This window comes from Salvelinus namaycush, chromosome 9 (genome assembly GCF_016432855.1).
Source record: "Salvelinus namaycush isolate Seneca chromosome 9, SaNama_1.0, whole genome shotgun sequence".
NCBI classification, from domain to species: Eukaryota; Metazoa; Chordata; class Actinopteri; order Salmoniformes; family Salmonidae; genus Salvelinus; species Salvelinus namaycush.
In genome coordinates, this window is record NC_052315.1 from 39346952 (window position 1) to 39365326 (window position 18375).

Genomic DNA, 18375 nt, shown 5'->3' on the forward strand with positions numbered 1-18375 from the left:
TAAGGTCAGGGCTCTGCAGGCCAGTCCAGTTCTTCCACACCGATCTCAACAAACCATTTCTGTATGGACCTGGCTTCATGAAAGGGGGCATTGTCATGCTGAAATGGGGAAGGGCCGTCCCCAAACTGTTGCCACAAAGTTGGAGGCACATAATCGTCTAGAATGTCATTGTATGTTTTAGCGTAAAATGGTCCCAGACAATTATTCCTCCTCCACCAAACTTTACAGTTGGCACTATGCATTGGGGCAGGTGGTGTTCTCCTGGCATCCACCAAACCCAGATTAATCTGTTGGACTGCAAAATGGTGAAGCGTAATTCATCACTCCAGAGAACTCGTTTCCACTGCTCCAGAGTCCAATGGCGGTGAGCTTTACACCACTCCAGCCGACGCTTGGCATTGCGCATGGTGATCTTAGGCTTGTGTGCGGCTGCTTGGCCATGGAAAGCCATTTCATGAAGCTCCCAACGAACAGTTCTTGTGCTGACGTTCGTTCCAGAGGCAGTTTGGGACTCGGTAGTGAGTGTTGCAACCGAGGACAGACAATTTTTACGCACTTCAGGACTCGGCGTTCCCGTTCTGGGAGCTTGTGTGGCCTAACACTTTGCGGCTGAGCTGTTGTTGGTCCTAGACGTTTCCACTTCACAATAACAGCACTTATAGTTGACCGGGGCAGCTCAAACAGGGCAGACATTTGATGAACTGACTTGTTGGAAGGTGTCATCCTATGACTGTGCCACATTGAAAGTCACTGAGCTCTTCAGTAAGGCCATTCTACTGCCAATGTTTGTCTATGGAGATTGCATGGCGGTGTGCTCGATTTGTATATACCTGTCAGCAACGGGTGTGGCTGAAATAGCCGAATCCACTAATTTGAAGGGGTGTCCACATACTTTAATTTATATAGTTTTGGGGGTTATACCGAGTAGTCTTTGGGGGTTATACGCAGAGTAGTTTTGGGGGTTATACCTTTTATCACTGCACCCACCCACCCACTTAACTCCCCCTTTCACCTCTCTTTATAGACGACTACCCAGCAGGTACGTGGCTTGGCGACGAGAACAATGCAGAGATGTGTGTGCGCTGCCCAGTGTTGCCGGGCGACATGCTCCACCTCAGCACCAACTGCCGCACGGCGGAGAAGATGGCGCTGACACTGCTGGACTACCTTTTCCACCGCGAAGTGCAGGCCATGTCCAACCTGTCAGGACAGGGCAAGCATGGCAAGAAGCAGCTGGACCCGCTCATGATCTACGGCATACGCTGTGAGTCACGCACACCAACCCACTCACTCACACACACTTGACATGGCACCAGCTGCCAGTGACTATTTGATCAATCTTTCCCCATAGATGTATCATAGGCAGGGCTCAATCCCTTCACCCTCTAGCACTTAGGTTACCCTTTGACCCTGTCATCAACCACTTGTCACAACAGCCACACCCTCAACTCCAAATGCTCCTGTGTTACCTGTTAAGATAGCACTGACCCATGTTGTAGTGTTGCTCCAGTTCCATCCAGTGAGACCTGAATCTCTCTGCATTCCCCAGGCAGGTTAGAACAACACATGCATTCATGCGTAACACATTTTACAACATACCAAACTCCAATTGACAAGCACATGTAGGTCGGAGTGTTCATGATGGGGCCGTAGCTAATGCGCTGACCCCTTTGATTCCTAATTAAGCTTAAATGGGTAATGAGGGAAGCTGGAGGGGAGCCAGGGGAGGGGAGCCAGGGGAGGCTGGCTGTGGTAGAGGAGTATTTATTGGGAGTAGTCGTGTGTGTGTGTGGTGAGGGATTTGGACTCTGTCTCCCCACATCTATTACTGTCTGTTGATCGCAGGTGCCGTGCAGGAGTGGCGGAGTGTGTTGGTGTGTGTGTGCACTTGTGTGATGCAGGTGTTTTGTGTGTGGCTTTGTGTAATTCAGATGTGTGTTTATGCAATTCAGGTATGGTGTGGATGAATACCTTTGTGTGTGTGTGTACCTGTGTGTGTACCTGTGTGTGGAGACAGATTTGGGCTGACACTGAGGTATGTGGGGGCTGGGGCAGGGCCAGGTGACTCACTCACAGTAGGCAGGTTTCCATTGACCCGGGTTTATTTGGCAAAAGCAATGACACAAAAAAATTGTTGCATGTCCAATGGAAACGGCAGATATAGCAGAAATGTTTGAAAGATCAACAACATTTTGTATCTGTTCGACAGGTTAATTTTTCTGTCGACAAACTTTCTTTATTGCGATAAACTATGATGTAAACAGTTTTTTTTCCTAATAAATGATGATTGCCAAATCATTTTGAAGGTACACATGGCACAAAATGTCACCCCGTAACTATAATGCTCCACCCAACATTTAATTTTAAATGCCCAATACTATTTTTCTTACTATAAAAATGTTAACCCATAACTGAATTGCTTTTCTGTTTGGCTGGCAAGTTTAACCATCCAATTATTTCAGATGTACAGGAGTGCAAGTGTCACCAATGCACAGACCGTGGTGATACTTTGGCGCATAAGAATTGTTAGAATATGGCAAATATAAATTATTGCGTTCTATCGATGCTGTCTTTCACGGGCTACCTGAGACCTGAAACAGCTAGGTGGAAGGGCATGCAGGCAGTTGCCAATGTATTAATAAGCAATTTGCCTAAATGGGTAAACACTTCAACCACTACATTTCTATTCGACACTAGGTTTTTCTACAAAATGTTTTGTTGGTGTGACGTCATTACGTTCAGCTGTTTTTATTGACACGATGGTTAAATGGAAACTCACACAAGCAGGCAATTGTCGCATCTATTTTAAATTCGACCTTTCTAATGTCGACTAAAAATCGCTGGACAAGTTCATGGGAACATAGCTATTCCTCTGCCTGCCTGTCCAACTGGGACTGGTGAGGGAGCACCTGCCTTTCGTGCCTGTACACGACTGTCAGGCGTTTTGTGTGTTGGTGTGTGCGTGCTAGAGGCTAACCCCCACACCCCCTTCCCCCTCCTCGTGTCTCAACTCTTCCCCTCGGGTGATAGCAGCCTCGTTAATCGGGGTAGAAAGAAGCTGTCAACTCCTCCGTCTCACCCTCAAACCAGCTGCTAACATAACCGCACCCTCTCACATGTTATATATCCACCTACATGGTCCCCAGTGTCGGAGATTGGGATGATATGAGTACTAGCAGTGGTACCTGACCACCTGTACCTTGACCACCAGATTTAGAATCTAGCTAGAGTTTTCAGTGCTTCTGACATTTTCACAGTTCAGGCAGAGTTGCATTGTTAGTGGGACAAGGTTGCACTGTACAAACTACACACACAGACTTGGCATGAACCGCTCTCCATCTTAAGCAATTATTATGACCATTTCTACCTTGTCATGGTGAGTTAACCATCTTAAACTGAAGTCATCCTAACATGTGCCCTCGGTCCTTGTTCCCCTCAGGTCACCTGTTCTATAAGTTTGGCATCACTGAGTCGGACTGGTACCGGATCAAGCAGAGCATCGACTCCAAGTGTCGCACGGCATGGAGACGCAAGCAGCGCGGCCAGAGTCTGGCGGTCAAGAGCTTCTCCAGACGTAGCACCAACGCACCGGGCAGCTCAGGTAGTCATGATACCTGGGGTCATTACACACACACACATATACACACACACACACACACACACACACACACACACACACACACACACACACACACACACACACACACACTTTATAGTAAAACTAGTCTTTCCTCTCACTTATGTAAGTGTTGGTGTATAAGGAACCCAGTGAGTAGTGCAGATGCAGAGTGTAGCAGATGGTTCTAATCTTCACAACACAACAACGCCTCCTGTCCTCCCCTCCCTGTGATCCATCACCTCTCACCCCTGACCAGAGAGAGTGGGACAGCAGGGGAAACCCAAATATCCTGTGAGCCCACACAAGGGGTGTACAGTCACAGCCCGCTCTTTTCCCAGGCCACGCACCCATGCACCCTGCAGAGCACGTTCTCTCACACTCCCCTTAATAAAACTGCTTCGACATTTAAACTAACTTTAAACAGTTATTTGTTAATGAATGTAGAGCGAGGGCTAACACCAAAAGTACAGTCTCCACAAGCCACCAGGCTCTCGCCTCACTGCCAATGGCTGGGCTGGGGCTTATTTACATACTACAGTTCATGGCCTGTGTCCCAGATGGCACCCTATTCACTATATAGTGTACTACTTTTGATCAAGGCCCATAGGGCTCTGGTCAAATGTAGCACACTATATAGGATTAAGGGTGCCATTTGAGAGACACCCGTGGTCATGCTGAAGGTGGGAAGATGGACCTCTTACTGGCAGGAAATACAACACATAGCTATGATAGGAGCTGTCCCAGTCAGATGTCTGTGCCTCGTGTTTTATATACCATGATAATATTATTTTGAGAATGAGTCATTTAGGCCTGCTTTGTCCCTTTTATGATCAGTGTGGTGGGATGTAGGCCTACATCAATCTAGCAACAAAACCCCATATTCTCATAGCTAGCACGCACGCACCAGTGTAAACTAATCACACACACCAAGCACACACACCCCCAATGAGATAATAGATGGAGCTATAGTGGGCTGATGGGGGACGTGGGTGTGATAGTGGTGGGTGTTTAGACTGAGGCCGGGGGGTTTGTGTTTGGCCGCTGGGTCATGAGTCTGTTTGGACTGCTAGCTTGAGAGTCCTTGTTGTGTATTTAGACATGATTGATACAGTATAAACACACACCATCATCCAGCAGATGGCCTGAGCTGTTGCCAAGTATTCCTCCAGAGGTGAATGGGCGTTTATTTCAGTTGGCTATCCCCCCCTTTCCACATAATGGATCTGGGGGAGTCGGTCAATAATCTGGTCCTAGATCTGTGTCTGAGCTGGGTAGCTTCTATCCGGAGTATACCTTACTGTTGTTAACTCTATTGCATTACACTAGTGCCTCATCCTGCCCTGTGCTAATGCCCTTCCTCCCCAGAGGGTGGCGCTGTGGCGGAGGTGGCTCACATGGAGGGGGTGACCCAGCAGACTCTACACTACACCCTGGCCAACCAGGCCGTCCAACAGGTCCAGATCCACCGCATAGGAGAGGACGGACAGGTCCAAGTGGTGAGTGTCACAGTCTCCTCTCCAACCTGCCCTACAGCCCTGATTTATTTTGGTTGATCTTTCATCCTCTTTTACTTCTCTCTCGTTCTCTTACCTGCCCTGTTTCTCTCTCTGGCTTACTCCCTGTCTTCTATTTCTCTCGGTCGTCCTTTTTACCCTCTTTTTTCTTTTGCGCTCCCCATTTCTCTACCTTTGGTCTCAGTTCTTCTCTTCACAAACCCCTGCGCACACACAACTTAGCATGATGGCTAGGAAAAACTCACTAGAAAGGCAGGAACCTAGGAAGAACCTAGGCCAGTCCTCTTCTGGCTGTGCCGGGTGGAGATTATAACAGTACATGGCCAAGATGTTCATAAATACCAGCAGGGTCAAATAATAATAATCACAGTGGTTGTAGAGGGTGCAACATGTCAGCACTTCAGGAGTAAATGTCAGTAGGCTTTTCATAGCCGATCACTCAGAGTTAGAGACAGCAGGTGCGGTAGAGAGTGAGTCCAAAACAGCAGGTCCAGGACAAGGTAGCACGTCCAGTGAACAGGTCAGGGTTCCATAGCCGCAGGCAGAACAGTTGAAACTGGAGCAGTAGCATGACCACGTGGACTGGGGACAGCAAGGAGTCATCAGGCCAGGTAGTCCTGAGGCATGGTCTTGGGGGGTGTGTGTGAGGTAGGGTAGCCGGAAGGTAGAGAATTGCAGTAGTCTAATCTAGAAGTGACAAAAACATGGATCACTCTGATCACTTCCTGTTGCCTGTGCACCTTCATGGAGTCACAATGTTGCTCTGTTCCAATGTCCACACTATCACTTAGAATGAAGACAGTGCTTTGACCTTTTCAGTGATAATGAAGGAAAGGATCTTAGTAAATGTTATGTCTGCCATTGAAATATATTGAAACCCAACTAAGGAGTAAGTACTGTTCTACTATTAGATCTCACGTCTTCCACCAGGCTGTCCTGTGTTATTGAGGGAAGCATTAGCTTGATAGCCTGAGTGACAGACTGTTTGTGGTTTCATGCCAACTCCGTGTCAGTTATTGCCATGTCAAATTGGGGAAAAGTAATGTTTATAAGCTATTTGAAGATTGCTGTGAGGCCAGTAAGACTGTTTTTGCTTGACAAGGACAGCAAAAGAGTTGGCAAGAGCACAAACAGATCTGGGATCAGGCTAGCAGCTTGACTCTGTTGTATATGTTTAGACTTGAAGAGGCAGAGAGCGTTACGGGAAATGCTGGTAATATTATAATCTATGTCAGGTCAGAGTGTGCTGAAGCTGGCAGTGCCCCGCGCAGACGAAAATGCTTTCTCAAAAGTCCGTAACCGGTTTCTCAAACATTGACTAGTTATTTGGGAGAAGTATAGTTGTACATACAACGACAGGCTAAGAACAGGCTATGGCCAGAATTCCACCTTTGCGGACTATAAAAAGTAAATGATCATTATTTGTGAAAAGTATAGTTTTCTCGGTTGACCCAGAACTACAATCTTGTGTAATTTGGTCAGATGCTAGTCTGTCCATGAGAGATTAGTTTTGCGTTAATATCCAATGCAATATTATCATGTCGAAAAATTTCAAAAATATGTATTAGTGAGTAGACCTGGGTTAAACTATTTGAAATAATTGTAAATACTTATGTGTTTGATTGAGCTTGCCTGGCTTAATGGTCCAATGTAGTAGTTCTAAACTGCAAAACTCACCCATCTGGCACTCCAAGCAGGCTAGAGCAAACGCTCAATGTACATTTTGAACGATTTCAAATAGTATTTGAATCTAGGCCTAGTGGGGAGAGAGTGAATCATGATGGGGAGCTTACCGTTGGGCAGTTATTACCCTCTTGATATTCTACAGAGTATTAGCGGGTGCAGCCAAGCCTGAAATTTACGAGTGCTGCTAATGCAGTGGAGGAAATGTAAAGCATAGGATCTGTCAGGCAGCGACTGCAGCAGGGTTAAGACTAGAGGCTGATGGTGGAGGGGTGGGAGTGGATGTATGTGTTAACGGTGCCACACACACATTGTGAGTTCTTGTTCTCTCTCTCTTCCCCTCCCCCTCTCGTTCTCTCATCTTTTTCTCTCTCTCGCCTTGTTCTCATCTTGTTCTCTCTCTCCATTATCAGATCCCTCAGGGACACCTCCATATTGCCCAGGTCCCACAGGGGGAAGAGGTGCAGATCACACAGGACAGTGAGGTAAGTGTTTCTGTCTGCCCGTCAGCCTGTCTGTCTATCCGGGTATCTCAGTGAGTGACTGAGGGCCACTTTAATAGTCAGTAATGGTAGCCAGTATTAAAGTCATTAGGCAGAGTTCACCGTCAACAGATGTTTAATGTTAACGGTGCTTGTTTATATCTACCGCCTGCCTATGCATGGGTTATTATACTATTTGTTTCCAAATAATACCCAGATGGTCTGTGTCTCTCACTAGACAGCCTCACATGCACACAATGGGTTGGCTCTAAGAGAATCGGACTCAGAACCACACAGTGTCTGAGAAATAATTATCTGCCTCAGCATTATAGTTAAATATTTTGAATAAGATGTGGGGTAGAGATTTATTTTGAGGCGACACTGCGCGCGCACACACACTTGAGTAGACATATACATACACACACATACACATACATGCAACCATTGTGTGTGTGTACACACACACACACACACACACACACACACACACACACACACACACCCCTGCACTGCAAATAGGGCTGACACATCGTCCAGGTATTCTACGGAGGTTCCTAACCTGTACAACCAAGACACAGGGAGGAAGACAGTTTGAGAGAGACTGAGGAAGAAAAGCTCTGAAAGCCTTTCCTGCTCTTTGTGATCGGACGCCAGAAAATAAATTTTTTCACTCTATGATTTTGTTTGTTTTGGGAGTTCAAAGCTTAGCAACAAAATCCCACTTTTCCCAACTGTCGCTCAGTGTGCGTTTTCATTAGAAACAGGGGCCTCTTCATCAAAGCCATTGGTTTCAGCATGTTGGAAAAGGAAATAAGGCTATTTGGGAGAGATTACCATGCTGCCTGTCCATATGGCAGCTCAGACAGCATTGAATAAGAAATAGAATTAGGAGTGAAAACAGCACAGGGGAATATAGGCTAAATTGGGCTTGTTTTTCATGTGGTCTTGTTAATGTCATGGCGTCTGTGTGATTTGTTTATGCTGTGTGTGTGAGTGAATGATGCTGTGATTGGTATGTTCATTATGCAGTATGATTAGTGTGTGTTTACAAAATGTATGTGAGACTGTGATGCTCTCAGGCTGTCTGAAGGATCCCTCTCTTCTCTCTCTCAGGGGAACCTTCAGATCCACCAGGTGCATGTTGGGCAGGATGGACAGGTAAGTCCCTTCACCCCCTGCAGTAACTTTATCCTCAAGCTTCATTATGGAAAACACTTTAAAACATTTTGCAACAGAACACGTGAAAACGTGAGCTTTTCTTCAGTTTGGTGCCTAATGAACACGACCCATGGAGGTTTAAGGTTTAAAGTTCCCACGGATTGTTCATTACTTCTGGGTTACCTCAGTGTGCTGGTCCCCCTCTTTCCTGCAGACCCCTTAAATGCGCACCGAGAGGAGCTAGCTCTCTATCCCTGTCTGGTCTGCCTCTCACTCTGGCTCTCTCTCTCTCTCTCTCTCTCTCACTCTGGCTCTCTCTCTCTCTCTCTCTCTCACTCTGGCTCTCTCTCTCTCTGGCTCTTCCTGTCTCTCGAATGTCTTTCTTTCTAATCTCTCGTTCTCTTGCTCTTTCTCTGTTTTATGTGCCTCTCTCTCACTGTCTGTCTCGCATGCTTTCTCAACTTCCTGTCAGTCTTCCCCCCCCTCCATCTCTCCATCCTTCCCAACTCTCCTCTCTTTGTGGATAGAGGAGAGGATGGTGTGTTTAGTACAGAGGGCTCTGTTCTTCCTGTTTCTCTGTTCTTTCCTCTGGGATCAAAGGGAACCTCCTGATCAAAGCACCAGGGCTGTGTGACGATCGCAGATCATACATCACAGATGGGCGCTGTGCAGACCAGGGCATTATTTCATATTCATGATCTCGATCGTCTAGAAGCCTGGCTGTAGAGGAAGTGGCTCGCTCTCTTTCTCACGCTCCCTAGACTGTTTTTCTTTCTGAGGACAGGTGCGTGTGTGCACAGCACCATTTGTGTGACGTTAACTCTTTCTCAGCTTATGAGTTCTGCTCTTACTAAACCCAAGCTATTTCTCAGCCAATTAGCTCATCCCTTATTCCAAGGTGCTGTCATTGTTTGGAGAGCAGCTAATGTTAGGTAAGGAACTCCAACAGTCCTGGCTACTCCAAACTCTAGACTTGGCTAGCTAGGCTAGAGTAAATGCCCCTATGTGTGCCAATGGTACTTTCCACAATATAATAGTTTATCACTTGTCATTTACCTGGCTTGAACTCCAGCTGTTTTCGGTATCTCCATAACTCATTGAACTTGGTGATTCTCAAATTAGTATGTGTTGATTGCGAGACTACCTGGCTTAGAGCTAGCCTGGATGCCAGTCTGTTTCTGATCTCTTGTCATGCCAATGTTGTTTGGCTTGACGATGGCAATGGAGAAGGTACACACTGAGACTAAGACACACTCACGTCCTCAGTTGAACCGGTCGTTGAGTCCGGTGGGCCTGACAGCAGCATTCCTGTTTCTCTCTTGCATCTTGGCTCCGGTTGCAATTTGGTACTGGTTCTGATTTTGAAGCCGACAAAAGCGAAAAAAGTTATACAGTAGTGGTACAACTCTGTTTCCAATGTTATTTAGCACTAACGTGTTGTTAACTCTGTCTTTCTGCTTAATTTAGTACATCTCACTTGTCAGGTCATGGCTAGTTCCTCATTGTTTTCACTATTAAATGTAAGACTATCAAATGCACCCCCCTCCCCACACTCTGATGACATTGTAAAACACCTTCTGCCATTAACACTAGATCCAGCCACTCTGTGTAAACACACTGTGTAGTGCATTGAAGAGCAGAGTGTGTCTTAGATCGTAGTGCCCCTCACAGTGCCAGAGTGTAGCTAACTAGGGCTGCGTCTCAAATGGCACCCTATCCCCTATAATATAGTGCACTACTTTTGACTACATAGGGAATAGGGTGCCATTTGGGACGTGCCCTAGCTGTGTATAGGGACTTAACGAGGCAGGGTCCTATCCCCCTGGCAGAGCATGGAAGCCTTGTCCAATAAAGACCCTCTTTTCTTTTCCCCCTTAACTTTATTCATAGTTTGCACCTCTGTCACGCCATTGTTTTGAACGTTCTCAAGCTGCCCTCTGTTGGTGGCGCCATAGTGGTGCCCTAAAGTGTTGATAAGCCAAATATTTAGTAGGAAACAACTTTGCCAGCGTTATCATGTTGTCACATTTACTTTTGACAGATGGCAATGTTGCCATTAACTAGCAAAGTTTGTCAGAAATAGCTAGCAATACGAATGTTAGCTAACTAAAATTGGCCTACCCCCAATCTTAGCTAGCTAGCTAACGTTATACTGCATCTAAAGTCAATCTGGTGACATCAAAATGATGACAGGTTTCTACTAATTATTGCCTCATTTTGAATGTCATTGTATTTGCAAGCCACTGTAATTCACTTTTGATGGAATCTTCATCAGTGCCCATTGACGATGCATTGAGTAGAATGACAAAACTTGCAATCCATGAATAGCTCGTATTTTTTATTGTATCTGTAAAATGATATGAGGCCCGCGCCAAAACAAACACACTGACTTATTCTTCTAGCCTTGTGTTCCAGGTTGGCTTTTCACACACCCACACACACATAGACATAGACACAGACACATGGCACACACGCACATGCACAAACAGTGACTCAATGGCATTTCCCTGCCTTGCTAGTGTGTTTTCCCAGGGAGTGAGACGAGAATAGCACTAGCTGACTGTCAGTATTGTTCATATGAGAGCGTGGTGTTTTTGTGTTTGTGTAATTGCTCTGAACATGGATGCAACCCAGATCAAATAAAAGGAAGGACACAGACATTCTCTCTCTCTCACACACACACACACACACACACACACACACACACACACACACACACACACACACACACACACACACACACACACACACACACACACACACACACACACACACACACACGGAATAAAAAGGCACATAATAATGGCGCGTGAGTCACTTATGAGTCACTTCAAATCAAAGTTTATTGGTTGCTTACACAGTTTTGCAGATGTTATCGTAGGTGCAGCAAAATCTTATGTTTCTAGCGCCAACAGTGCAGCAATATCTACCGATAACAATACACACCAGTGGAGGCTCCTCAGAGGAGGAAGCCTCCACTTTTATAGTGAAACATTAGTTACCCTTTTTAGATAAAACTATACTAAATATATTCACGTCACCAAATCATTTCTCAAAACACACTGTTTTGTAATGAAGGTCTACAGTAGCCTCAGCAGCACTCTCTGGGGCAGCACCATGGGGTAGCTGGAGGACAGCTTTCCATCCTCCTCTGGGTACATTGACTTCAATACAAAACCTAGGAGGCTCATGGTTCTCACCCCCTTCTATAGATTACACAGTAATTATAACTTCCTAAGGACGTCCAACTACCTGTCAGAGCTCTTGCAGCATAGGCCTCCCGAGTGGGGCAACGGTCTATGGCACTGCAATGCTAGAGGCATCAGTACAGACCCTGGTTCGTTCCCAGGCTGTGTCACAACCGGCCGTAATTGGTAGTCCCATAGGGCGGCGCACAACTGGCCCAGCATCATCCGGGTTAGTGGAGGGTTTTGCCCGGGGGGGTAGGCCGTCATTGTAAATAAGAATTTGTTCTGAACTGACTTGCCTAATTAAATAAAAAATGTATGAACTGGCATGTTGTCAACCTATCAAAGGATCAGAGAATGAATCTAGTACTGAAAGCCTAAGCTAGCAGTGCATAAAATGTGGTGAGTTGTTGACTCAAAGTGAGAGAAAGACAATAGTTGAACAGTTTTGAACAAATGTATTTCTTCAAAAATGAAGAGAGAGCTAGCTATATTTTTGTATTTTTTTCACTTTCACTTAATTTGCTAGCGAATGCAGCTAGCTAGTTTAACATACTCAATCATCCTGCTCAAACAGAGAGGGATGCTGTGTTAGCCAGGTGGCTATGGCTATCCAACACTGGAGCTCTTCCAAGTCAAGGTAAGTTTTTGTTTTTATTAATTTATTGCAACCTGGGCCCGCTGAACTGCTTACTTGACTGTACACTGTACTGCATGATTGTTTGCGTGTGAGTAGGGGTGTATTCATTCTGCAGATTCTGTTGACGAATGTTTCTTAACTTCTTATGGCTGCAATCCAGGTAACGGGATGATATGACAACAGCCAGTGAAAGTGCAGGGCGCCAAATTCAAAACAACAGAAATCTCATAATTAAAATTCCTCAGACATACATGTGTCTTATACCATTTTAAAGGTAATCTTGTTGTTAATCCCACCAAAGTGTCCAAATTCAAATATGCTTTTCAGCGAAAGCATTACAAACGATTATGTTAGGTCACACCAAACCACAATAAGCACAGACATTTTTCCAGCGAAAGATAGCAGTCACAAAAAGCACAAATAGAGATAAAATTAATCACTAACCTTTGATGATCTTCATCAGATGACACTCATAGGACTTCATGTTACACAATACATGTATGTTTTGTTTGATAAAGTTCATATTTATATAAAAAATCTGAGTTTACATTGGCGCGTTACATTCACTAGTTCTAAAAACATCCAGTTATTTTGCATAGCCACATCGTTTCAACAGAAATGCGCATCATAAATGTAGATGATAATACAAGTTATACACATGTAATTATAGATATACCTCTCCTTAATGCAACCGCTGTGTCAGATTTCAAAAAAACTTTACAGAAAAAGCAAACCATGCAATAATCTGAGACGGAGCTCAGAACAATAGTCAAATTAGCCGCCATGTTGGAGTCAACAGAAACCAGAAATTACATGATAAATATTCCCTTTGAGGATCTTCATCAGAATGCACTCCCAGGAATCCCAGGTCCACAATAAATGCTTGATTTGTTCGATAATGTCCGTTATTTTTGTCCAATTAGCTACTTTGGTTAGCACGTTTTGTAAACAATTCCAAAGTCACGAATCGCGTTCACTCAAACCTGACGAAATGTCAAAAGGTTCCGTAACAGTCAGTAGAAACATGTCAAACGATGTATTGAATCAATCTTTAGAATGTTGTTAAAATACATCTTGAATAACGTCCCAACCGGAGAATTACATTGACTTCAGATGAGCGATGGAACGGAGCTCCCTCTTAGGTGAAGGCGCATGGTGAAAGAATGGTCAACTCATGGCAGTGGTGACTTATTCCTGTCTCCTTCGGCCCCCCTTCACAGTAGAGTCTACATACTGTTGACATCTAGTGGAAGCCGTAGGAAGTGAAAACTCATTCATATCTCGCTGTGAATTCAATAGGATTTTGGTTGAAACTCGACCAGCCTCAGAATTTCCACTTCCTGTTTGGATTTTTTCTCAGGTTTTTGCCTGCCATATGAGTTCTGTTATACTCACAGACATAATTCAAACAGTTTTAGAAACTTCAGAGTGTTTTCCATCCAATACAAATAATAATATGCATATATTAGTAACTGGGACTGAGGAGCAGGCCGTTTTACTCTGGGCACCTTTCATCCAAGCTACTCAACACTGCCCCTGCAGCCATAAGAAGTTAAACGGAAGCAAACACGAGGAAATGGGATAAATATACCTGAATTTCGCTAATAGAATCTCTTGTTTGCAACTGTTAGACTGATGATTACAACTTAGATCAGATAGATGCAGGCAAGAGTGTGCAAGGCGGTAATGAATGTCACGGTCTCTCACTTTGATTACTCAAATTTCTCAAGATCGGTGCACCTACGTTGTAAACTTTAATTTACAGGCTAGGTTGTAGTGAAAATGTGAGTCATCTAGTAGCCTAAACCTATCGATGTTACTTTGAGCTGGGTGAATGGAATATGCTGTAATAGAAATAAGGTCATGTTCATAAAAAAAAATATTGTCCTCCCTCATCTTAAACGGCACTGACCGCCACTGATACACACATAATCTAAAAGTAAAAAAATGACAAGAAATTAAGACATATCAGAACAGAATATATGCATGTGAATGGTGTGTATGGACAATTTAAAGTTAAAACACTTATAAGTGAAGTCAGATTTATCCAAATAACTCTGTCACGTAGATTAGGCCAGAAGGCTAAACTGGAAAACCTAACCTCTATCAAAATAAAAAGATGGCGGAGCAGAAAAAGTTATTCTGTGCAAGGGGTTTATTTACATAGTGATTCTGGAACAAAAACAGTACTGCCATCAAACGTATACCTTATGGGCCAGCTAAAAACAATGCTACCCCATCCACAGCTCAATCCAAATTGCCTCTCCATGACCTGAAATAGGCTCCTTTTGTAGGACTAGCCCCTCCCCTCAGAACAATTAACACTAATTAATTAAGCAATTACCTATACAAACCTACATTTTCCCTTTAACTAAACATACTAAAGTATATACATTGCAACATGTTTTTTATGAAACAATATCACAATATAACATTTACAAAATTACATCACTACTGACAGTGTCTTTCAATATGCCCATTTACAGTGGGGCAAAAAAGTATTTAGTCAGCCACCAATTGTGCAAGTTCTCCCACTTAAAAAGATGAGAGAGGCCTGTAATTTTCATCATAGGTACACTTCAACTATGACAGACAAAATGAGAGAAAAAATCCAGAAAATCACATTGTAGGATTTTTTATGAATTTATTTGCAAATTATGGTGGAAAATAAGTATTTGGTCAATAACAAAAGTTAATCTCAATACTTTGTTATATACCCTTTGTTGGCAATGACAGAGGTCAAACGTTTTCTGTAAGTCTTCACAAGGTTTTCACACACTGTTGCCGGTATTTTGGCCCATTCCTCCATGCAGATCTCCTCTAGAGCAGTGATGTTTTGGGGCTGTTGCTGGGCAACACGGACTTTCAACTCCCTCCAAAGATTTTCTATGGGGTTGAGATCTGGAGACTGGCTAGGCCACTCCAGGACCTTGAAATGCTTCTTACGAAGCCACTCCTTCGTTGCCCGGGCGGTGTGTTTGGGATCATTGTCATGCTGAAAGACCCAGCCACGTTTCATCTTCAATGCCCTTGCTGATGGAAGGAGGTTTTCACTCAAAATCTCACGATACATGGCCCCATTCATTCTGTCCTTTACACGGATCAGTCGTCCTGGTCCCTTTGCAGAAAAACAGCCCCAAAGCATGATGTTTCCACCCCCATGCTTCACAGTAGGTATGGTGTTCTTTGGATGCAACTCAGCATTCTTTGTCCTCCAAACACAACGAGTTGAGTTTTTACCAAAAAGTTCTATTTTGGTTTCATCTGACCATATGACATTCTCCCAATCTTCTTCTGGATCATCCAAATGCTCTCTAGCAAACTTCAGACGGGCCTGGACATGTACTGGCTTAAGCAGGGGGACACGTCTGGCACTGCAGGATTTGAGTCCCTGGCGGCGTAGTGTGTTACTGATGGTAGGCTTTGTTACTTTGGTCCCAGCTCTCTGCAGGTCATTCACTAGGTCCCCCCGTGTGGTTCTGGGATTGTTGCTCACCGTTCTTGTGATCATTTTGACCCCACGGGGTGAGATCTTGCGTGGAGCCCCAGATCGAGGGAGATTATCAGTGGTCTTGTATGTCTTCCATTTCCTAATAATTGCTCCCACAGTTGATTTCTTCAAACCAAGCTGCTTACCTATTGCAGATTCAGTCTTCCCAGCCTGGTGCAGGTCTACAATTTTGTTTCTGGTGTCCTTTGACAGCTCTTTGGTCTTGGCCATAGTGGAGTTTGGAGTGTGACTGTTTGAGGTTGTGGACAGGTGTCTTTTATACTGATAACAAGTTCAAACAGGTGCCATTAATACAGGTAACGAGTGGAGGACAGAGGAGCCTCTTAAAGAAGAAGTTACAGGTCTGTGAGAGCCAGAAATCTTGCTTGTTTGTAGGTGACCAAATACTTATTTTCCACCATAATTTGCAAATAAATGAATAAAAAATCCTACAATGTGATTTTCTGGATTTTTTCCCCCTCATTTTGTCTGTCATAGTTGAAGTGTACCTATGATGAAAATTACAGGCCTCATCTTTTTAAGTGGGAGAACTTGCACAATTGGTGGCTGACTAAATACTTTTTTGCCCCACTGTACATTAATGAGCCATTTGGGACAGGCACTACAAAGTCAGCCCAATTCCCTTAGGTCCTTATCCAGCATACCCGGAAGCTACAGAGATGGAGAGAGAGAAGAACAGAACAAACAAACAAGCGCTCATCCACAACATCAATAAGTATAATAAATATTGCTTATATTAAATATGAACACTGACATAAGTGTGAAATGTATGTACTAAGACAGAGAAGTTAACTTGTGTGTCGACCCACATTGTTAACTTATCTGATAATGGAGCAGGGAGGAGTGATGAATGTGTGCGTGCATTAAAGTACCAAATGCGGCCCGCGGCCAGTGACGGACTTTTACGTCACAGAAGACATATCAGAACAGAATATATGCATGTGAATGGTGTGTATTGACAATTTAAGTTAAGACACTTATAAGTGAAGTCAGATTTATCCAAATAACTCTACTTGATTGCATTCCGGATTGTGTTCTGTTAATTGGGCACTGGTAATGCTCGAACATGGTGAGGTCATAGCACACATTGTCAAAAGACCATAGAGAAATGTGGTTGTCCATTTGCAGCATATCCATTTGGGCCTGTGAATGAATCTGCTACAAGGCCTGTTTCTGAGTAGGCAGGCTACAGCTACACTTAGTCTCTGTGATGTCATTGTTCTTCCAGTGCAGTGGGATACTGCTCACTCAGGCTATGTTAGCGTAACTTATAGCACACTGCTGGAAGACTTCCACATCTCCACCCTCCCTCTGCTCTCTTATCTGGGCCGCTCCTTCCTCCCTTTCTCCATCCCACTCCTTCTGCTATAGATAGACTGGCCCTGTCAGGCAGAAGCTGGGTGCTTCCCTCTGCACCTCTCACTTCCTCTCCTCACAGCTGCTGACCGCTGCCCTCTGAGGTGCGGTGGGGATGCTATGTTTCATGTGGTGACTGATGTTTCTGTGGCGGTGGGATCCACAGTGGTTGTTTGGGGGATTGTGGCTTGTGTAAGGGGCGTGTATTCATGGTCCAGACTAGAGGTCGACCGATTATGATTTTTCAACGCCGATACCGATTATTGGGGGACCAAAAAAACGCTGATACCGATTAATCGGCCGATTTTTAAAAATGTATTTGTAATAATGACAATTACAACAAAACTGAATGAACACTTATTTTAACTTAATATAATACATCAATAAAATCAATTTAGCCTCAAATAAATAATGAAACGTTCAATTTGGTTTAAATAATGCAAAAACAGTGTTGGAGAAGAAAGTAAAAGTGCAATATGTGCCATGTAAGAAAGTTAACGTTTAAGTTCCTTGCTCAGAACATGAGAACATATGAAAGCTGGTGGTTCCTTTTAACATGAGTCTTCAATATTCCCAGGTAAGAAGTTTTAGGTTGTAGTTATTATAGGAATTATAGGACTATTTCTCCCTCTACCATTTGTATTTCATTAACCTTTGACTATTGGATGTTCTTATAGGCACTTTAGCATTGCCAGTGTAACAGTATAGCTTCCATCCCTCTCTTCGCTCCTACCTGGGCTCGAACCAGGAACACAACGACAACAGCCACCCTCGAAGCAGCGTTAGCCATGCAGAGCAAGGGGAATAACTACTCCAAGTCTCAGAGCGAGTGACGTTTGAAACGCTATTAGCACGCACCGCGCTAACTAGCTAGCCATTTCACATCGGTTACACCAGCCTAATCTCGGGAGTTGATAGGCTTGAAGCGCAGCGAAGAGCTTCTGGCAAAACGCAGTAAAGTGCTGTTTGAATGAATGCTTACGAGCCTGCTGCTGCCTACCACCGCTCAGTCAGACTGCTCTATCAAATCATAGACTTAGTTATAACATAATAACACACAGAAATACGAGCCTTAGGTCATTAATATGGTCGAATCCGGAAACTATCATCTCGAAAACAAAACGTTTATTCTTTCAGTGAAATACGGAACCGTTCCGTATTTTATCTAACGGGTGGCATCCATAAGTCTAAATATTCCTGTTACATTGCACAACCTTCAATGTT

The 18375-nt window shown here is 44.2% G+C and overlaps 1 protein-coding gene across 1 annotated transcript in view; it reads left to right on the forward strand.

The window, feature by feature from the left end:
* The window catches only part of LOC120054050 (protein BANP-like), a 73450-nt gene that overhangs the window by 28080 nt on the left and 26995 nt on the right, over positions 1-18375 (forward strand). The window contains exons 7-11 of the mRNA XM_039001418.1: positions 1025-1264; positions 3440-3601; positions 4985-5115; positions 7230-7301; positions 8412-8456. Of these exons, the coding sequence (XP_038857346.1) occupies positions 1025-1264; positions 3440-3601; positions 4985-5115; positions 7230-7301; positions 8412-8456 (650 nt within the window). The remainder of the gene's footprint in view (positions 1-1024; positions 1265-3439; positions 3602-4984; positions 5116-7229; positions 7302-8411; positions 8457-18375) is intronic.